Here is a 23,236-nt window from a genome sequence, read left to right as displayed (position 1 = left end):
AATATGAGAATCGACTTTTGAAGTAGAGAAGATGCTTTTATTTTTATGTGAAAATACAACTAATGAGTCTTCCTTTATGCTCTTTGTTCCCCCCTCACCCTCTACAGTATGTCGAGATTTTGCTGTCCTGGAGGACCACACCCTGGCCCACAGCCTGCAGGAACAAGAGAGTGAGTCATAGCCCACATTCATGCCCCTTCAGTTTTCTTTTTTGTGATGGTAGCACTGGCCCTGACTTGAGGAAGTTTGGGTAGAATTCCTGGCACTGCCATTGTTTTGCTGTGTGACCAAAGGCTTGACCTTTCTGATCTTCTTTTTCCTGGAAAGATGGGGATAATAATTCCTGTGCTGCCTCTGATACAGCGTTATTGAGAGCAAACAATAAAGTAATGGATATGAAGCTCTTTAGTGGAAAAGCTCTTCTTAAGTTTATTATGAGGTTTATTTTTAACAAGCCAAAGCATTGAGGCAGGTTTCTTAGGGTGATGCAGGGAGAGAGCAGTCACCAGGCGGAACCTTCCATTCCCCCTGAGGTATTTATCTAGGCAGATGACACCTGGATGAAGAATGAAGTTCTGGGAGTTTTGCTGTACAGCAGCTGCCAGGTAATGGAAGATTGCTGAGTACACTGGAGGAAAAGAGGGACGTGGAATTTTTATTGGCCGTAGTGTTGTAGGAGGGAGACGTTGGTTATACGTACGTGGATGTAAACCAGGAGAGAAGTTTTATGAGTTTATTTGAGGCAACTGACAATTGCCTAGAAGCAAAATCTCAACAGATTGAGAAACTACTTCAGAGAAAGGCAGTTTTGCAGTTTGTTTTATATATTACAATCAAAGGAGGAGGCATACAGAGGGTTACCTAAAATCCATTGGTGATAGGTTAGGTAAGTGGGAGAAAGCAAATCAGGGAACTTTCTGGAATTGGACAAAGAGTAAAATGGGGCTCTGGCTAGTGGCTCAATGGATAGATCATCGGCCTGGCGTATAGATGTCCCAGGTTCGATTCCTGGTCAGGGCACACAGGAAAAGTGACCATCTACTTCTCCCCTTCATCCACCCCTCACTCCCCCTTCTCTTCCTCTTCCTGTCCTGCAGCCAGTGGCTCAATTGGTTCGAACATGGCCCCAGGCACTGGAAGATAGCTCTGTGGGAGTGTGACACCTCAGGCACTAAAAATAGCTGAGTACTCGAGCATCAGCCCAAGATGGGGTTGCTGGGTAGATCTTGGTCAGGGCGCATGCAGGAGTCTGCTTCACTATCTCCCTTTCTCTCACCTAAAAAAATTAGATAAATAAATAAAAGAGTAAAATGGAGCAACACATACTTCTTTTATATTGGTGGGTACAAGATAGTTATAATGAACATTTATAGCACATGGAGATGATATTCAGGAGAGTAAGAAAACAATGAGGGCTTCTCTGATCTCCTGCTAGAGTTTGTGTCCTGAGTGGTCTGGAAAAGGGGATTACTCTGACATTTCAAAGGTATGTTATCTTAGATGCAAAAAGGCAGTAAACAGGCTCAGTTAAGTAAACACGTCATGATCTAGGACAGGCATGGCCAACATACGGCCCATAGGCCGGATATGGCCTGTGTAATGAGTTTATGCGGCCCACGATTACATTTTTCATATTCTCCGCATGACGCGCTGTGGAAATGAAATAAGTGGTACTTTTAAATCATTATATATAAACTACGATATCTTCCGTAATCTTAAGCTCAACTTGTATTTGTGAACAAACTTTTTCTTTAATGAATCTAAATAAAAGTACAAGAAGATCAAGATTGAATGATTTACATTTGGAGGCTGTGTTAAGAATAGCTACTACAGGTATAGAGCCAGATATTAAAAAAATAATAGGCAATGCAAAGTGCCTCAACACGCCAATTAGTTTTTTTGTTAATTTGTTGTACTAAATTATTTACATTTATTCATAAACAAATTACATAATAAAATTTTGTTTACTTAAATGAATCGTTTTTGTATTTAACATTTTTTAATTTTTATCTTTCCTCCGGCCTCTGAAAATGTTTTCTTTCTAATCTGGCCCGGGGGCAAACACTGTTGGCCATACCTGCCCTGGGACATGTTTGCCGTGAGTTTTAGTTAAGAAAATGAGTTCAGTCTAAGACCATCTTGTGTGATTACTTTCGTTCTCTGAGCTTGTCAGGTTTAGTATGTGGCCCATTTTCATCCACACATGTATCTGAGGTATGGAGAAGGCCGACATAGGGATCTCTTTCTTTCCCTAAGAATAGGGGCCTGAAGGCCTTTTTCTAGTCAGTGAAGGTCTCTGGACTGGAGTTTTCTGCATATTTATGTGTATAATTATGAAAAAGAAATTAAGTTATATGTGTTGTACAAAAGTACATATTTATGAATATGTAATTTATGAAACATTAATTATTGTGTCAATATAAAAAATAAGTATTGATAATGTCGTTTTAAGTCCTGTGGCAGCTTGTGGAAAGAGCACTGGCCCTGACTTGAGGAAGTTTGTGTAGAATTCCTGGCACTGCCACTGTTTTGCTGTGTGACCAAAGACTTGACCTTTCTGATCTTCTTTTTCCTGGAAAGATGGGGATAATAATTTCTGCGCTGCCTCTGATACAGCGTTATTGAGAGCAAACAATAAAGTAATGGATATGAAGCTCTTTAATGGAAAAGCTCTTCTTAAGTTTATTATGAGGTTTATTTTTAACAAGCCAAAGCATTGTAATTTCTCTCCTCAATCTTTCTGTCCAGTTGAGCATCATTTGGCATCAAACGTTCAGAGGAGCCGTTTGGTCCAGCATGACCTCCAGGTGGCTAAGCAGCTCCAAGAGGAAGATCTGAAGGCTCAGGCTCAGCTTCAGAAGCGCTACAAAGACCTGTGAGGACCTTGGGAGTGGGAGGGGTCACACCAGGACTGGTTTCCCATGTGGCTCAGCAGCGTGCAGGCAGGGAAGGAGCAGAGAGTCTCCTTCTGTTCCTCTGTTTTCTGTCATGGTTATAGTAAAAAATTTCTCTGTGTTTGTATCCATCCTTTTCTTTGATTTGGAAAATGTTCTTTGCATTTGGAACGCTGACTTGGTTTTGGAATATGTGTATTTTGGTGTGAACTCTAAGCATTTTAACTATATGACTTCAAGACATTTGGTCCACCTGTTCTCCTCTGTAACCTGGGGAAGATAGTATTGTCTCCTCTGCCTCATTGGTTGTTTGGTGGATCCAGCGAACTGCTGTATATGAAAGAACGTTATAAGTTTATTGGTTTTTTTAGCTATCCTAGCAGTGTTTGCTCAAACCCCTTTTGCGTTAAACCCCTTGCTTTTCAGGTAGAAGTAGAATCTTCTGAAAAGTTCTGAATTGTACACTCAGTTCTCTTCATGGCTTCAGTAACTGACAAAAGTTCTTTCTCAGTCTCCTCTTTTAATAGTTAGATAATAGAAAGATCATATCTGAGTTTTCTTACAGCACAATAACTTTTTATTTTTCAATGCCGTAATCTCACAAGGTACATTTCTTCTTTGAGAGGAGCTTTTGTACCTAATATCTCTAGTAGATTATTATTTTGAGGAGGAAGGGGTAAAGAAAGAATTGCTCAAGCCAGCCTCCGTGGGCTTCAAGCCAGCCACCTTGAGCTTCAAACCAGCGACCTTTGGGCTCAAGCCAGTGACCATAGGTCATGTCTATGATCCCACACTCAAACTGGTGACCTAGGGGTTTTGAACCTGGGTCCTCTGTGTCCTAGTCCAATGCTCTGTCCACTGTGCCACTGCCTCGTCAAACATAAATAAACATTATTATTGACTCTTGCTATCCCTACAACATGAAAGACACTGGAGACCACAGACATGAAGACATAGCCATTGCCTTCAATTGCCTCAGGAACACACTGAATACTTTATACATAGAGCTACATGCACAAGGCACAGAGAGAATTGAATGGTAAGTTTTATGCCTATGAAGAGGGAAGAGAGTAAGAAAACTGTCCCAACAGAGGTTATATATTTAATCTGAACGTGGATGGTTAATTAGGAATATATAGTGAAAACTGGGGATAACCATTCTAGCCAGAGGGAGGAACACACATAAAGTTAAGAGGACCTGGAAACACATGGTAACTGCAAGGTTTTCAGTATTGCTGGAGTGGAGAGTATTCAAAAGCTGTACAAAAGTCACATAAGTTATGTAAAAGAATTTAGGTCTTACAGATTTTTATATTATAAATAATAGAGCAGTAACTGTTGAAGGAGTTTTAGATTTTCATTTAGGGACTTACTTGGGGGGCTTAGAAGGTAAATGACCAGAGTGGGCAAGATTGAAGGGAGCTGTTTAGCAGTGGTCAAACTAAGAAATGATGAGATTTGAATGGAGGATGGTGGACAGTAAAGATCCAGAGAGGAGGGAGATGACGAGATCTGAATTGAGGGTAATGTTAGTGGAGTTAGAAGAGACAGATGTGGGATGTGTGGAGGCTTTGTGTCACAGACTGAGTGAAGATGAGAGCCAGAGCTAGAGTACTGAAGAATTCTAAATTATTGCCTTTTACAGTATTCACAATTCTCTGTTATAAAAGCTAGTTCTGAAGTTGATGCAGAAGTTTAAGATCCTGAAATATGGTAAATTATAATGAGTATAATGAAGTTATTAAGAAATTATTCAAACAAACAAAAAAGGTTTTTGAGACAAACCACTGTAAAATATAAATCATATTTGGTTTATAGGTCATAAATGAGAGAAGAACCAGGTATTATATTTCTGCCTGGGACTTCAGGATTTTGGGGGTATTTCTGGCTGAAATAATTGTGTTAAAAATGAAGATTTTTAGTTTTTATATCCTGGTAGTCTTGACTGCTAAAGGAAAGATGAAACACTGGAGACTTTAAGAAACTGGAACCCTTTCATTCATTCTGGATCCTGGGATACCTGTCCAAAGTCAGACCTGTCAGAATTGTTGACTATCTACTATTCTCTCACTTGATTTTGCTTCCTCAGCAATCTATATAATTAGCTAAAGGAACTAGAACTGCTCCTTCTTGGAAATATGGTTTGAAATAATTAAGCTCAGCTTAAGCTTCACTTTTTTCTTTTTTTAAAAAAGATTTTATTTATTCATTTTAGTGAGAAGTGCGAGAGAGAGAGAGAAAAAAGGGGGAAGGAACAGGAAGCATTAACTCCCATATGTGCCTTGACCAGGCAAGCCCAGGGTTTTGAACTGGCGACCTCAGTGTTCCAGGTCTACGCCTTATGCACTGCGCCACCACAGGTCGGGCACTTCTTTATTTTTATTTATTTATTTATTTTGGAGAAGAGAGACAGAGAGAGAGAGAGAGAGAGAGAGAGAGAGAAGGGGGGGAGGAGCAGGAAGCATCAACTCCTATATGTGCCTTGACCAGGCAAGCCCAGGATTTTTTTTTAATTTAATTTAATTTTTTTTTTTTTTTTTGCATTTTTCCGAAGCTGGAAACGGGGAGGCAGTCAGACAGACTCCCGCATGCGCCCGACTGGGATCCACTCGGCATGCCCAGCAGGGGGCGATGCTCTGCCCATCTGGGGTGTCGCTCTGTTGCATCCAGAGCCATTCTAGTGCCTGAGGCAGAGGCCACAGAGCCATCCTCAGCGCCTGGGCTAACTTTGCTGCAATGGAGCCTTGGCTGCGGGAGGGGAAGAGAGAGACAGAGAGGAAGGAGAGGAGGAGGGGTGGAGAAGCAGATGGGCGCTTCTCTTGTGTGCCCTGGCCGGTAATTGAACCCGGGACTCCTGCATGCCAGGCCGACGCTCTACCATTGAGCCAACAGGCCAGGGCCAAGCCCAGGGTTTTGAACTGACGACCGCAGTGTTCCAGGTCTACGCTTTATCCACTCGCCACCACAGGTTGAGCACTTCCTTATTTTCTCTAACATTTGGACCTTTAACCCTTCCGTTTGGATTTGCCTTCTCTACTATGTCTGCTTTCTTCCCATCTGTAGCAGCTTGTGTGCAGTTAGTAGTTGCCTACTTCTAATCTGGTTGGGAAGATCTAAGTAACAGAGTCTTTGAAGACTAACCATGATTTTGTGTATGATTCTTAATTATCAGAAGTGAGTGAATGAAAGGAGGATATTTGTATAACGAAAAATTATTAAGTACATTTTTCTTTTTTTTTAACTGTTATTTTTTAAAATTATTTTTATTTATTTTGGAGAAGAGAGACAGAGAGAGAGAGAGAGAGAGAGAGAGAGAGAGAGAGAGAGAGGGAAGTGGGGGGAGGAGCAGGAAGCATCAACTTCCATATGTGCCTTGACCAGACAAGTGCAGGGTTTTGAACTGGCGACCTCTGTGTTCCAGTTCAACACTTGATCCACTGCGCCACCACAGGTCAGACGAAATAGATTTTTCTTTGTTTTCAGTTTTTTAGTTGGGAAGGTGAAGAATCCTGGAATATTAGACCTGAAATATGAAGGCATTAAATCCAAAATGTTTATAGCTGACAAGATGACACGAGAGGGCGTGATTACTGGCAGGACCAGAAATCGGGTCTACAGACGTCTTATCCTGGCTTTTCCTGCTAATTCTAGAAAGGACCCGCAGCTCTGACCTGTGCTATCCGTCTTGTATTCTTTGCCTCTCGTTTTGTTTTGTGTGCATATATACCCATGTGTGTGCACACACTTGTTTTTACTACATCTACCTATTTGCAAACATGGTGAAAGTGTCTATTTCCTTGTAAAATGTAAATAATTTTAATTATTTCATTTTATCCCTCCATTTTGTTTGGAATAGACTGTATGGGTTGCAGTTCCTCCATAGATGTTGAGGTATTGCCCTTCTACAAAAGACTGCCCTTAATTAGACACCCTCTGCAGGGAGGTGGAAGAGAGTAATGGGGTTATAAATGGTGATGGAAGTAGTCTTGACTTGGGTGGTAAACACACAATACAGTATACGGATGATGTATTTTAAAATTGTACACCTGAATACCTAGATATTTTATTAACCAATGTCACTCCATTAAGTCCAATAAAACAGATTACACAACCAACCCTGAGATTGAGTATTTTAAGTTCAACAGTCTAGGGAAGAATAAAACATATTTGTTGAGCAAACGAACTACATGTATAAATCATAATTGTAATTTTATTCCAGCATCTTTTTGGATTGTAAAGTCTAAGAATGTTTGTGTTCATATTTCCTAGCTAACAGTTCTGTGTCGAGGTTGACTCCCCAGCCTTTGTTGAATGCACGAGTGCCAGAACAAAACTATGGTAACAGCAGTAGCAAAACATTTGGTTTTCTTAGTGGCCAAAATATTAAGTACACTGGAATTGGTGAATAGACATGTTCTCCCTTTTTTAAAGCATTATTGAAACAGAAAACAATCTAATTAGAAATTTATTAAAAAATATTTTTAAGTCGTACCACTCTCTTAGGTGACCACAGTATTATTGACATTTTAGTGATAGCACTCAGTGTTTTTCTGTGTATTCTCTACGTATTTGAGTATCTGTGGGCATTAATCTCATGATGTACATCTCCTTTGCAGAGAACATGCCTGACTCCCTGTAGAGTGGTCCCAGTAGGGTGAGGTGATACAGTAGTGTAGAAAAACCAGGGAGCCATCCATTGTAGTGTCTGGGGACCAGATTCTTGTTCTGCCACATATTTTCTCTGTGACCTTAGGGAGATAACATCACTACTGTGGACCTCAGTATTTTCATGTGTAAGTGGTGATCATATCAAGCTCTGTATCTATGTTGTGAGGATTAACCCTATGAGGAATACAAACGTCCATTTGCGTCCTCATGCCTCCTGACCATCCAGAGTACAATTGTACATGTACGTCTTTAAACTTTGAACTGGAACAGTAAAAGCTGGAGCCGTAAATGTATGCACTTCTTGTTTCCATAAATGATTATCAAACAAACATGATTTTAAGTTAATAAAACTATAACTAATTTCATTATTTGAAAAAAAAAACTCACTTCTGGGGGTCAGTGAGCATGAAAAAAACTACTCAAAGGGTTAAGTGGGATAAAAATATGCACTGGCTCATAGTGAGTCGTCGGTAAATTGTTCCTTTTACTCATGTTGTTTTGACCTTTGTTTTTTAGTGAACAACAAGACTGTGAAATTGCTCAGGAGATCCAGGAAAAGCTGGCCATTGAGGCAGAGAGACGACGCATTCAGGAGAAGAAGGATGAGGTAGAGCTTGGTTCACGCCCCTCCAGCCGAGGGAGGAGGGGCGGCTCAGCTCTGGAGCCCTGCCTTCCCATACCCATGGGCTCAGTGCAGGGTTGCTGGATGGGCAGCAGAGCTCTCCCCTTTGGGGCACGGAGTCCCAAGTATTGCCCTCCATGGACCATTTCTTATTGCCCCTTGATCAGTTGCATGTGCTGAAATCTTAAAAAACGATAATGGATTATTTAAAGTGTGAATTAGTTCTCTTTGCTGCTGTAACAAATTGCCACAGACTCGGTGGCTTAAAATAAGAGACATTTATTCTCTTACTGTTATGGAGGCCAGAAATTGAAATCAGGGTATTGGTAGGGCCATGCTACCTACCTATTTGGAAAGATCCTTCTTTGCCTATCCTAGCTTCTGATGGCATTCCTTGGCTTGTTGCTTCATTACCTCATTCTCTACCCCGATTGCCACATGGCCTTCTTCGTAATATCTTTATGCCCTCTGTTTTCTTATAAGGACCCCAGTCATTAGTTTGAGGACCCACGCCAATCTAATATAACTCCTCTTAACTAATTACCTCTGCAAAGACCCTATTTCCAAAGAAGGTTACATTCCCAGATTCTTGGTAGAAATTAATTTTTAGGGGACACTACTCAGCCTAATACAGGGTATTTATCTATAGGTTATTCCCACAATGTTAATGAGAGCAAAAGTTAAGTGTAATTTGAACAGCGGTCAGAGAGTGGGCCTATAAGAGATAAGGAGCAGTCATTGCTCTCACTCTTGTTAATTTTTTCACTTATCTAGAGGTATGCTGTTTGATTTTTGTATATATATATTTTAAATTGTATTGTTTTCAAAGCCCCAAATGACTAAAAATAGCAATACTGTTTGGTTTGTAAAATTTGAATATTCAGTTAACTTTTACTTGCTTTTGTGTTATGTTTTAAGCATTTCTTAGTTTCTTTTCCCTTTGTGTTGATTCTGTCTGTCTTCTTTCACACTTATTGTGCTGTTGTTGGCCACTGTCTTGATTTATAATATGGAAGAAAATGACGTACCATTTTTAATAGTAAAATGATCATATGATTTATTGTGTAATCACAAATACTTTTCAGGTTTAAAGGGGGGACTATTAATAATTTAATAAACTGGAACTACCCTTGGCTAACAGGCACTTACGATCATCCTATTAAAGCAATACGATCAGGGTCACTGGTACACTGCTACTCCTACAGAGCCACCCTTGTTCCCATAGGACTCCTGTTCATTGTCAGGTGAGAGTGAGGTACCCTGCATGAGTGTATGCAGCTGTGTCTTTACGAAACAAATTATGTTTCTGTGGTAATCAGAACTGCGAGTAAGAATTCGGGATTGCTTTTCAATCCTTCCTGTTATCAGCACAGGAGCTCTTTATTACAGAGTGTGCTGCTTCTCTATAGTCAAGGCTTGGCTTTGCTAATGAAACTGGGAACTGAAAGAAGTGATTATGTTTTGTAGACAGGAAAGCTATTTAAAAATGAGAGAGTAACAGTTGGCTTCTTTTTATTTATTTATTTATTTTTTTACAGAGGCAGAGATAGGGACAGACAGACAGGAACGGAGAGAGATGAGAAGCATCAATCATCAGTTTCTCGTTGCGCGTTGCGACTTCTTAGTTGTTCATTGATTGCTTTCTCACATGTGCCTTGACTGTGGGCCTTCAGCAGACCGAGTAACCCCCTGCTGGAGCCAGCGACCTTGGGTCCAAGCTGGTGAGCTCTTTGCTCAAGCCAGATGAGCCCACGCTCAAGCTGGTGACCTCGGGGTCTTGAACCTGGGTCCTTCCACATCCCAGTCCGACGCTCTATCCACTGCGCCACCACCTGGTCAGGCAACAGTTGGCTTCTTATAAATGCTACTGGTGTCCTATGATATTACCCCCCCCCCCCAGGGAAAAACAGATACGAAGAGAAACCAAAACACTTCATTTTAGGAATGTGGAATCTAAATAATAACAGTAAACAACCTTATGGTGATGCTATATGAAGTATTCAGTGTAATGATGAATAACTCCCATTTTTCAGATGAAGAAACTGTGACTTGAAGAAGTTACTGGTCCCAAGCTATAATAAGCTAATAGAGGAATATCTGTACAATACAGATTTGACTGACTGCTTCTGACTTAGATATACTGTGACATATTAGACATACGGTATAAAATATGTAGATGTTGGTGTTGGCTGCCCTGGATTTGAGTCTTAGCTGTTTAACTTGCAGCTCTTTTGTTATCTCACTTGATTATATAGGAACTTGGGTTTTAAATTTGACAAGTCATGATACTTATGCGTACTTGAGAGATCTGTTATGAGGTTTAAATGAGATCATGTATATAAGGCCTCTGACACTTATTAATTTAATAATTGCTCTTAACTTTTTGCTTTCCTGCAAGGTGTTTTTCTCGCATTCTGTTCTTTATAACAACTAAAATTTCTCTAATAGAGAGATTTGTGATAAATTAGGGAGCGGGACAAATACACAGGCTTAAGTATGCCCCTGTATGGTGTGAGTTGAGGAATCTTCAGGAGTTTTCTTGCCCTTCAAGGCCTCTCTGGTGCGTTGCCTTCCACTACTATTTGACCTCCTGAAATGTTTCCCCTGCCCCTGGGCAGTGGAGAGATTAAATGAGAACTCCAGTTGTGGAGATTTGGTAAGGCTAGCCTTTAAAAACTTCATTCAGCCTGACCAGGCGGTGGCGCAGTGGATAGAGCGTCGGACTGGGACACGGAGGACCCAGGTTTGAGACCCTGAGGTCACCAGCTTGAGCGCGGGCTCATTGGGTTTGAGCAAGGCTCACCAGCTTGAGCCCAAGGTTGCTGGCTCGAGCAAGGAGTCACTCGGTCTGCTGTAGCCCCAGGTCAGGGCACATATGAGAAATCAATCAATGAACAACTAAGGAACTGCAGTGAAGAATTGATGTTTTTCATCTCTCTCTCCCTTCCTGTTTGTCTTTCCCTATCTGTCCCTCTCTCTGACTCTCTCTGTCTCTGCCACAAAAATTAATAAATAAATAAATAAAATAAAAACTCCATTCAGACTTTTTGAGTTTTCAGCTGATGGCTAGATTAGAAGTGAGCTACCACTGTGCCAAGATTTCTGGAAGAAAAATGTGACTTTCAGCTAACAGGTATGTTGTTAACATTAAATGAATAAAATTTGCATTAGAAAAGTTTGTCCTTGAAGGGCATATGATAATGCAGATTTGTTTATTTAATTCAAGCCACTTTACAGAAGAGACTGAGACAATAGTACTCATTTTCCTGGCCAGCGCTTCAAAAAGCATTGTCTTTGACTCATGAACGGTCTTAACCTCTCCCCTTCTACTTTTCTACTTCCCTGTAGAGTCTGCTTAGCTAATAAGTTTTTGTTCAACAGAAAGGCTATGGAAAATTCCTCTGGATTTTCATTCAAACCTGTTTTAGAAAATTTTGGATCAACTGTCTTGGCTACTTGATAATCCCCCAAAACAACCAGTTGTAGAATCCAAAGCCCCTTTTCTCTTGGCACAGATTCCCCCCCCCCCCCCCGAACAACATTGTACAGGAGAAGTAAGAGTTATACAACATAGTGTAGGTGGATTAACATGTCTAGCTTTGTTATGGTATAATTTTGTTGTGTGTGTATGTGTGTTTTTTAATGAGAGAGACAGAAAGAGGGACAGATAGGGAAAGACAGATAGGAAGGCAGAGAGATGAGAAGCATCAATTCTTCATTGTGGCACCTTAGTTGTTCATTGATTGCTTTCTCATATGTGCCTTGATGGGGGCTGGAGGGTGGGAGGTAGCGGGGAGCTCCAGCTGAGCCAGTGACCCCTTGCTCAAGCCAGTGACCTTGGGTGCAAGCCAGCGACCATGGGGTGGGGTCATGTATTTGATCCCACACTCAAGCTGGTGAGTCTGGTGAGTCGCGCTTAGGCTGGTGACCTCGAGGTTTTGAACCTGGGTCCTCTGTGTCCCAGTTTGACGCTTTATCCACTGCGCCACTGCCTGGTCAGGCTAACTTAGTTATTCTTAAATAAAACTCTTTAAGAGTATATGTGGGGGTAGGGCAGGGGAGAGAGAATTTCTGTAGATGCACATATGTGTGTATATTTGAACCTAGGTCCAAATATATACGACCATAAAACTATTTAGAGAACTTTGTGGGTTTTTTAAAATTTTTTTGCTTAAGTAAACAACAGGCCAACCATGTTATGAAAAGTCTATGGCGCTAGTCCAACAATTTGAAATCATTTATAATATGAACTACTCAGGGATAAATTTAGTAACTAATTTACATTAAAAATTAATCTAGTGTGAACCAAGGTATTTTTTCATAGCATTCTTAAACTGATTCAAATTCCTCGTTCTAGAAGAATTTTTATAGAAGCTAATATTTAAGAGAATAGCTCAATAGTAGTACATTTTAGCTACTAAATTTTTTCTCTGTGTTTTGGCACTTTAAAAATAAGTTAATCCCAAAGCGCAGAGGTTGCTGGTTTGATCCCCAGTCAGGGCGTGTACAAGAACAGTTTGATGTTCTTGTCTCTCTCCCTTTCTCTGACTTTCTCTAAAAAAGTTAATACATATATGGCCAGAAAAGGGGAGTGAATGAAAGGCTTCTGGTTGAGAAGAAAAGACTTCTGTGGTTTTATCCTATTTATCCTGATGTTCTTACATCCATAGAATTGAAGTTATCTTGTTCTCCCTTTTTTTGCTATCCAAGTTACCAAACTCTGGAAAATCTGAAGCTGTGGGCATAAGAAAGGGCATAGGTTAGAGTCTCGAGATTTAAAAAAGGGAGAGATGAGATGCTAAATTCTTATTCCAATAAATATCCTTACTGAAAAGTCTTCTGTGTCACAGAATTCAACTATGTATGTTGATCCAAAGTACGTCTACCTGATAAATATGATTAATTTTTAAAAATGCTGGAAAATGACTTCAAAAAAGGCTTATGAGTTCTTTCAGATTCATTTTCCCAAGTTACGTTTCATGGAACACTAATTCCGTAAGGTTTATATTTTTTATGTAAAAAACCCCAGCTGCTGTCACAAAATAAATTTGGAAATTTATTGAGTTATAGGTTTCATTTATATAAGTTTAAAATATGCTAATGTGGGGCTCTGGCTGGTTGGCTCAGTGGTAGAGCGTCAGCTTGGAGTGCAGGAGTCCCGGGTTTGATTCCCGGCCTTGATTCCCGGCCAGGGCACACAGGAGAAGCGCCCATCTGCTTCTCCACCTCCTCCCCCTCTCCTTCCTCTCTGTCTCTCTCTTCCCCTCCCGCAGCCAAGGCTCCATTGGAACAAAGTTGGCCCGGGCACTGAGGATGGCTCTGTGGTCTCTGCCTCAGGCGCTAGAGTGGCTCTAGTTGCAACAGAGCGACCCCCCAGAGGGGCAGAGCATCGCCCCCTGGTGGGCAGAGCATCGCCCCCTGGTGGGCGTGCCGGGTGGATCTCAGTTGGGCGCATGCAGGAGTCTGTCTGACTGCCTCCCCATTTCCAACTTCAGAAAAATACAAAAACAAAAAATATGCTAATGTGCATCTTAAAGAGTTAGGTGTAGTACATACTTTTCATCCAATGCTTTGAGTTTTAGGGGAATCTTTTGCCACCAGTGTTTTTAGGAACAGAGCTTGGGAAATTCTGTTCTCAACTAACCTATAATAGGAAGGAAGCTGAAGACCATGAAAGTTATTTTGGTCAGAGGTGACTGAGCTGCATGCAAGCATTATGACTAATAGTTGTCATTGTTAGCTTGTTTCAGGGGAAATTCCTTATGTTGAAATCACGCAACTAAACTCATTGCACAGCAATAATGTTGGAAATTGAGAGAGAACTGACGTAGGCTAAACCATGGTTATATTTTATTATAGCAGCTATTTTCCATTGAATTTTTTAGTCTTTCCTTCCTCAAGCCTAGCTAACCCTTGTTTTCACTGGGTAGAATCTTAAAAAAAGCTGAGAGCTTAAAAGAGGAAAAGGTTTGGGGCTAAGGTGCATGACATATTGATGATAATTTTTTTTTAACAGAGATAGTCAGAGAGAGACAGATAGGGACAGACAGACTGGAAGGGAGAGAGGTGAGAAGCATCAGTTCTTTGTTTGCGGCACCTTAGTTGTTCATTGATTGCTTTCTCATATGTGCCTTGACCTGGGGCTACAGCAGAGCGAGTAACTGCTTGCTTAAGCCAGCGACCACGGGGTCATGTCTATGATACCAAGCTAGCAACCCCGCACACAAGCTGGTGAGCCTGCGCTCAAGCCGCAGGAGCCCACCCTGAAGCCAGTGACCTCGAGGGTTTGAACCTGAGCCCTCTGCGTCCCAGTCTAAGGCTATCCACTCACCACCGTCTGGTTAGGCTGATGATTATTTTTTTTACCTGATTAAAATCACTTCGTTTGACTAAGGCAGGCGTGGCCAACAGTTTTTGCCCCTGGCCCAGATTAGAAAGAAAACTTTTTTCACGGGACGGACAAAATATTAAAATTAAAAAATGTTAAATACAGAAACAATTTGTTTAAGTAAATGAAATTTTATTATGTAATTTGCTTATTAATAAATGCAAGTAATTTAGTACAACAAATTAACAAAAAAACTAATGTGACGTGTTGAGGCGCTTTGCATCGCCTATTCTTTTTTTAAATATCTGGCTCTATATTTGTAGTAGCTATTCTTAACACAGCCTCCAAATAAATCATTCAATCTTGATCTTGTTGTACTTTTATTTAGATTCATTAAAGCAAAAGTTTGTTCACTAATCATGTGTAACATGATTGATTTTTAAAATATTTTTTGCATAATGCGTGTTGATGAATAATGTAATGTTATGGGTATAATTTTATGATTTGGATCAATTTCAGAAATTTTGTCTTCAATTCATCTTATGAGACCAGTATTATTTCCAGTCATATTTGGTGATCCATCTGTTGTTACATTCACTAATTTTTTCCAGTCAATATTGTATTTAAAAAAAACATTTTCGGCCCTGGCCGATTGGCTCAGCGGTAGAGCGTCGGCCTAGCATGCGGAGGACCCGGGTTCGATTCCCGGCCAGGGCACACAGGAGAAGCGCCCATTTGCTTCTCCACCCCTCCGCCGCGCCTTCCTCTCTGTCTCTCTCTTCCCCTCCCGCAGCCAAGGCTCCATTGGAGCAAAGATGGCCCGGGCACTGGGGATGGCTCTGTGGCCTCCACCCCAGGCGCTAGAGTGGCTCTGGTCGCAACATGGCGACGCCCAGGATGGGCAGAGCATCGCCCCCTGGTGGGCAGAGCGTCGCCCCTGGTGGGCGTGCCGGGTGGATCCCGGTCGGGCGCATGCGGGAGTCTGTCTGACTATCTCTCCCTGTTTCCAGCTTCAGAAAAAATGCAAAAAGAAAAAAACAAACAAACAAACAAAAAAAACAAAAAAACATTTTCAACCTCTCGGAAAAGATCTTCTCCCTTTGTTGTGTCTTTCATAGGAACAATTGACAAAAGTTTTCCAAAATTTGAAAACCTTCAGTGATAGCTGTGATAAAAATTAATAACTGAGCAGTATCTTTTACATTGCAACTTTTGTCAAGAGCTATTGCATAAAAATGGGCCGATTCTAAATTATTCAGTAACTGATCATTTAAATTAGCATTCATATCTTCTATTCTTCGGGCAATAGTTTGCTGAGACAGGCTTCTATTTTCAATTTTATGTTTAGCTTCTGTACACATTACATTACAAACATCCAACATGCCCTTTTTTACAAAATCTCCTTTGGCAAAAGGTTTTCCACATTGAGCAATTCGTTTTGCTACTAGGAAACTTGCTTCAGCAGCAGATTCTTGTAATCCATTTTGCTGTGTAAATACATTTTGCTGCCGGGTCAATTTTACTACGAGATCTGCGGCTTGTTTTTTCGGCTTTCTTCATTTAAATTTTGTGCGTAACTTGCATGTTGCATTTCAAAATGTCTTCCCAAGTTGTATTCTTTTAAAACAGCTACACTCAAATTGCAAATAAGACATACTGCCTTATTATTGTATATAGTAAAAAAATATTTCCACTTCCATTCATCATTAAATATAATATATGGCATTCAAGATCAATTTTTCGTTTTCTGGAAGCCATCCTTAGAGTGAAAAAAATTTTAATATACAATATTATTTTAATAAAAATATAATTACCTACTATATAAATATCCAAACTGTATCGCAGTCAGTCGAAACAATATTTAATTGATAAAATGAGCTTGAAGGGTTTATATCACAAATAAAACAATTGTTTTGTTTTACAAGCACCCTGGACACATTTTCAGTTATCAACTGCAGCTATTGTCTATGCTACAATGCCACTTGATTCAGCACACTTGACCACAAAAATAATGAATTGTTTGACCTTGTGCACGCATTGGCAAACTCCGCCTAAAAGAATGTGGGTTTCACATCCCCGCTAAACGTCAAACAGTTCATATTGAGCACAGACGAATACAAAAGTTGTAAATCTTTATAATGGATTTTTTTTTTTTTTTTACAGAGACAGAGTCAGAAAGAGGGTCAGACAGGGACAGACAGTCAGGAATGGAGAGAGATGAGAAGCATCAATCATTAGTTTTTCATTGCGACACCTTAGTTGTTCATTGATTGCTTTCTCACATGTGCCTTGACTGTGAGGCTACAGCAGACCAAGTAACCCCTTGCTCAAGCCAGCGACCTTGGGTCCAAGCTGGTGAGCTTTGCTCAAACCAGATGAGCCCGCGCTCAAGCTGGCGCCCTTGGGGTCTTCATTCTGGGTCCTCCACATCCCAGTCTGATGCTCTATCCACTGTGCCACCACTTGGTCAGGCTATAATGGAATTTAAAAAAAAATAAAGTATCGTATACCCATTTGACCAATTATTGGAAGTTAACCCTAGATTAGTCATAGGCATAATTCTTTTCCACATATCACTCTCTTCTTAAATATCTCGATTTCCAATAATCAAAGATGCTTCCGCTTCTGAGTAGCTGAGATTTTAACTTTCATTGATGTACAGTGGTTAGATATCAAAGTTTACGTATAATGATTTAAAAGTACCACTTATTTCATTTCCACAGTGCGTCGTGCGGAGAATATTAAAAAATTTAATCGCAGGCCGCATAAACTTATTACGAGTGCCGGATCTGGCCCGCGGGCTGTATGTTGACCATGCCTGGACTAAGGCGTTGTGATGAAGGGGCATCATCTTTGTTTCTCTCCTGGGTCATGACACTGAGAAAGCCGTTTATTACTGCATATTTATTAGGATTCAACTCAATGGTAGAAAAGCAATTATAAGGTCTGTGGAGTGTAATTTAATAATTTCTGCTGGCATTTGGAACTGGTGATTTTTCTTCATATTTTTATTCAGTTATACTAAGGAAAAATTTTTGTTTTCTGTAAAGCGTACCTCTTAGGAATGTAGTGTTGAGTGCTTAATAAACATGACAACTCAGGGAAGTTTTAGCTTTTTTTCCTTAGTACTGCAGTAAAAATGTATAGGAATTTGGGAAATTCTACGATAACAGATAACTAGTTTTAGGAGAACAAGTTATTTATTCAACCTTGCTCTATTTTTCTAATTGACTGATGGATTACTTATAGGATATCGAATGTAATAAACCAGACACAGCAGCTGGCACCTGGTAACACCCACAGATTTATTAAAATGATGCATAAGGGAGTCGAGACAATTTACTTTAAGATTGTTCAAACTCTTCATTGTATAAATAAAGAATTGAAGCCCAAAGAAATCTATTTTAGTAGTTAATATTTTTTCCCATTGTCTCTAAAATATCTCTGGCTCGAACTGAAAGGAAAAAGAAAATTTTAACTTTCAGACTTAGGGACCGTTTTCCATCAAAGGGTTAGAAATTCAGATTTCTTTGCATGAAAGTTATATGTGTGTTAAGTAGTATTGTGTTCTTTACCTCTCAGTCAGAGTAGTAATATTTGGTGAGAGCCCATACAGGTATCTGATACTATTGCATGGGCTTTTACATAGGTTATTTATCAAACTGTATATTTTTCACACTTTTCTTTTTAATTTAGAAAACTAATTTCAACAGGATGACATTGAACAACAAGTATACATAGATTTCAGATAAACATCACCACATAATTTGAATAGTCGATTATGTTGCATATCCACCACCCAAATTCAAAGCATTTCCATCACCTTATATTTGTCCCTCTTTACATCTTTTCCCCCGCCCCCCCCCTTTCACCTCCCTCTCTCTGAGAACCACTGCACTTTGATCTGTGTCCATGAGTGTCAGTTTTGTATCCCACGTGTGAAATCATACAGTACTTAGTTTTTCCTGATTTACTTATTTCATTCAGTATAATGTTATCAAGGTCCATCCATGTTGTTGTAAATGTTACTATGTCGTCATTTCTTATGGCTGAGTAGTATTCCATTGTGTTTTGTACCACATCTTTTTTTCCCCGTTCTCTTGCTTTTATTTCTTTATTTTTAATTTTTAATTTTATAAAAATTCAAGTATTCTTTATTTTTCTTTTTTGAAATTTATTTTTTATTAATTTTAATTTAATGTGTAAACATGGATTCAAGCATCCCACTGAATATAGCATCCCCTCCTCCATGTCCCTATTTACATTCCTTTTGTGCCCCTCCCACTAACTCCCGCCCCCTTCTCTCTGAGATTTGCTGTCCTGTTATCTGTATCTCTGTGTTATATATATATATAATTTCACTAATCCCTTCACCTTCTCTGATCCTGTTCTCTCATCCCCCTTCCCTTTGACAGCTATTCCTCTGGTCCCTGTGACCCCACCTCTGCCTCTATTTCGTTCCTCAGTTCACTGTGTTCCTTAGTTTCCACATGTGAGAGCATATGACATTTGTCTTTCTCTGCCTGGCTTATTTCACTTAGAATAATAGTCTCTAGGTCCATCCTGGCCATCGCAAAAAGTAAGATTTCCTTCTTTTTCATGGTCATGTAGTATTCCATTGTGTATATGTACCACCACTTTTTAATCCACTTGTCCACTGATGGACACTTGGGCTGTTTCCAGATCTTGGCTATTGTAAACAATGCTGCAATAAACATGGGGGTGCATATCCTCTTTTGAATCAGTGATTTGGTATTCTTAGGATATACCATATTTTTCACTCCATAAGATAGACCTGACCGTAAGACACACCTAGGGTTTTAAGGAGGAAAATAAGAAAAAAATATTCTGAACCAAATGCTGTATTAAAATATTTAATAAAATACCATATTTTTTGCTCCATAAGACACATGGGCATTTTCCCCTCCACTTTTGGGGAGGAGGGAGTGCATCTTACGGAGCAAAAAATCCAGTATTCCTTATAGTGGGAGAGGGGATCAAAAGGCAGTTTCAATTTTAATTTTTTTAGGAATCTCCATACTGTTTTCCACAGTGGCTGTACCAGTCTGCATTCCCACCAGCAGTGCAGGAGGGTTCCCTTTTCTCCACATCCTTGCCAGCATTTGTTGTATATTGATTTGTTAATGAGCGCCATTCTGACAGGTGTGAGGTGGTACCTCCTTGTGGTTTTAATTTGCATTTCTCTGATGATAAGCGATGTTGAACATTTTCATATGCCTATTGGCCATCTGTATGTCCTCTTTGGAGAAGTGTCTATTTAACTTTTTTGCCCATTTTTAAATTGAATTGTTTACCTTCCTGGTGTTGAGTTTTAGAAGTTCTTTATAAATTTTGGTTATTAACCACTTACCAGATGTATTAGCGAATATGTTCTCCCCTTTTGTGGGTTGTGTTTTTATTTTGTTAATGGTGTCTTTTGCTGTACAAAAGCTTTTTAGTTTGATATAGTCCCACCTGTTTATTTTGTCCTTTATTTCACTTGTTTGTGGAGATATATTGGCAAAAATATTGCTACAACAGTTATTCGAAGGTTACTGACTATGTTTTCTTCCAAGATGTTTATGTTTTCACGACTTACATTTAAGTCTTTTCTTCATTTTGAGTTTATTTTTGTAAATGGTGTAAGTTGATGGTCCACTTTCATTTTTTTGCACATCTTCTTCATATGACCCAGCAATCCCTATACTGGGTATATACCCCCAAAACTCAAAAGCATTGGTATGTAAAGACACATGCAGCCCCATGTTCATCGCAGCATTGTTCACAGTGGCCAAGACATGGAAACAACCAAAGTGCCCCTCGACAGAGGATTTTTCAAACAGTTTTAAGAGAAGCTTCCAGGAAAGGTAGCACTCAATTGAAGGAGCCTATTTGTTAATTATGTATTTATAAGTTTGAATTTAGGCATTATTTTATATAAAATCAGATTTGTAAGCCTCTTTTTTTTTTTTTTTTTTGTATTTTTCTGAAGTGAGAAGCAGGGAGGCAGATAGACTTCCACATGCGTCCAACTGGGATCCACCCGGAATGCCCACCAGGGGGTGATGCTCTGCCCAGCTGAGACATTGCTTCGCAACCAGAGCCATTCTACCACCTGAGGTGGAGGCCATGGAGCTTTCCTCAGTGCTTAGGCCAACTTTGCTCCAATGGAGCCTTGGCTGCGGGAGGGGAAGAGAGAAAGAGAGGAAGGAGAGGGGGAAGGGCAGAGAAGCATATGGGTGCTTCTCCTTTGTGCCCTGGCCGGAAATCGAACCCGGGACATCCACACGCTGGGCTGACACTCTACCACTTGAGCAAACCGGCCAGGGCTGTAAGCCTATTTTAATGAACATTAAAAGCAGAGTATGTAGATAATCATGGCTAATTTTCCTAGCCTCAGCAGCCAGCTTATTTCTGCACTGAGGTGAAAGAAATTGATTTATTCAGAAGAATTTTTTTAAGTTTGCCTTTCAGTCTTAGTATATTCTTCATTTTGACTTACTCAGAATATTGCAAATGGAAGAATAGTAATTCTTGCTTCAATATTTACATTATATTTAAGCACTTCTTATATTTCCTATAAGTGTAAAGAAATAAGCACCTCAAACTACCTATGAATATTATTACTGTTTGCATCATTGAATGTTATTACCGTATTTCTATGAGCCTTTAAGAATCGGATGGCGGCTATGGACTTTCTTTCAAAAAAAATGTACACAAACAAAGTGAATGTGCTATTTTATGGGGCTAGCATAGAAATAATCTTCAGATTCAGGATGCTATCACTCTTGCTAAAAACATTTAGTAACCCTTCATTTCTTACATTATAGACTTCAGACTTCCGATTTTAAGGAATGCCTGTGATATTAGCCTCAGACTGTTTTTTCAGCCTCACCTTTCTCTGCAGCACTCCTCCTGTGTTGTGATCGGACTGTGGTCATTCTGTAGATTGATGTCCATTAAAACAGTCATAATTTTGCTGATGATGTTCCCTCTCCTCCCTTTGCCTATTAGAATCTAGTTCTTTGTTCATAACCAAACACAGTTGCAAAGCCTTGCACTAATTCCTTTAAGAAGAAATATTATTTCCTTTTTTTTCCTTCATAGACATTTTACCCTTCATTTGAGGCTTCCAATTTAACTGTAGTGTAGTTATTTGTATGCACGTTGGTTTTTTAGGGGGATGGTAATATTTTGGGGGACAGGGTCAGAATGTTATTCATCCCTCAGTAAATGCTAAAAACTTGCCTGGAGATGATGTGGAGGGCAGACAAGAGGGAGACTGTTTTCTCTTTCTCAGTTAAGGTAGTGGTACTCTAATGCAAAGCTCCAGGATCAGCCAGAAATTCTTTGAAAAAGTATTAAATTATAAATGCAATTACTGTACCCTTTCCTAGCCAGACTTATTGAATTATCATGTTGGGAAAAGCATCCACAAATATGAATTTTTATATTATAACGTTAGGAATACTAGGTTTGAATGTCTTCAGATTGAATTGGGTTAAATTAAATTTCTTTTTTCTTTAAAAAAGCCTTTCTCTCTCATTCGGTTGAGCAGTCATCTGCAGCATTTGAATTGCATGAGCTTAATTCCAGAAAGTCTGCAGAGCCATAGACAGAGTCCACCCACAAAGGCTTAGCAGTGGAATGTGGGACCATTGACCTGTAGCGTCAGTGTACGGAGTTTGTTCATGCTTTGGTAATACTTATTTTCTTTCTCTCTACATTTGCAGGACATAGCTCGCCTTCTGCAAGAAAAGGAGTTACAGGAAGAGAAAAAACGGAAGAAACACTTTCCAGAGTCCTCTAGAGCCGATGCTTATGGAGAGAGTTACTATTATGAAGATGGAGGTAACATTGCCCACCTCATGACATCCTCTGTCTTTAGCTTCAACCATGAGACAGCCCTTTAAATTTGTTCTTAAAGTGACCTTAGGCCCCATTTAGACTTGTGACGGAATTCTGTCTAACTCTAAGGAATTCATCTGTTCTTTATTGGATGACCAGAGCCATATTTGGGGCTGTTAAAGCTTGAACACAGTTTTGCGAGATACCTCATGCATTGTTTTGCACTGTTGCCATTGGAATGCTGTTGTTACATTCTAAGCACAGAAACTGGGGTGTGGAAAACAGTGGCTTGATCTTTCTCAAGGAAATACAGTCAGTATGGTTTGATGCAGCCGAATGGCACAAGTAATGAAGGTACACTATGCATCAGTTACTGGGTACCAAAGTTTTCTTCCCATGCATCTTGTCTTAAATGTAGGCCAATGGTTAGATGACAAATTAAAATTTATGATTCTCTGTTCATTGTTTGCTCTTGATACTTTCTTTGCTATTTGATTGCCATATAGAAAACTTTTTGAGGGAAAGAAATCCCTTTAGTGTTTCTCTTCTTAGCGCCTGTGTTTGCAGTGTGGTAATGGTGACATTGGTGGTGGCGGCTCTTCACCTTCAAAGTGTGTTGGGAAACGAGTATTTGCAAGTATTGCTCAGTCCTTCTTAAAGATCCGTCAAAGGAGAGACATTTCCTGTAGTTCCTAGTTGAGCGTCTATTGTAGTTCAGCTTAGAGGCTTAGAGGCCATACTTAGGACAACAAATAAGTAAAATCTAAAGGCTACTTCTAGAGAGTCAAGATTTTAAGTTCAGTGATTTTAAAGGCCCTTGCCAACTAACTATCAATTGTTTCTCTATAATTTCATTATAAAGGTAAGTAAGTAGGT

At 39.8% G+C, this 23,236-nt stretch overlaps 1 protein-coding gene across 3 annotated transcripts in view; it reads left to right on the top strand.

Annotated features, from left to right (window-relative positions):
- The window catches only part of CCDC50 (coiled-coil domain containing 50), a 76,850-nt gene that overhangs the window by 33,261 nt on the left and 20,353 nt on the right, over nt 1–23,236 (top strand). For all 3 annotated transcript variants that reach the window (XM_066347946.1, XM_066347945.1, XM_066347947.1), the window contains exons 2-5: nt 108–170; nt 2,749–2,875; nt 8,079–8,169; nt 22,246–22,363. In XM_066347946.1, coding sequence (XP_066204043.1) covers nt 108–170; nt 2,749–2,875; nt 8,079–8,169; nt 22,246–22,363 — 399 coding nt within the window. The remainder of the gene's footprint in view (nt 1–107; nt 171–2,748; nt 2,876–8,078; nt 8,170–22,245; nt 22,364–23,236) is intronic.

This window comes from Saccopteryx leptura, chromosome 8 (assembly GCF_036850995.1).
Source record: "Saccopteryx leptura isolate mSacLep1 chromosome 8, mSacLep1_pri_phased_curated, whole genome shotgun sequence".
Lineage (NCBI taxonomy): Eukaryota > Metazoa > Chordata > Mammalia > Chiroptera > Emballonuridae > Saccopteryx > Saccopteryx leptura.
This window is presented reverse-complemented; position numbering and strand designations above follow the sequence as displayed.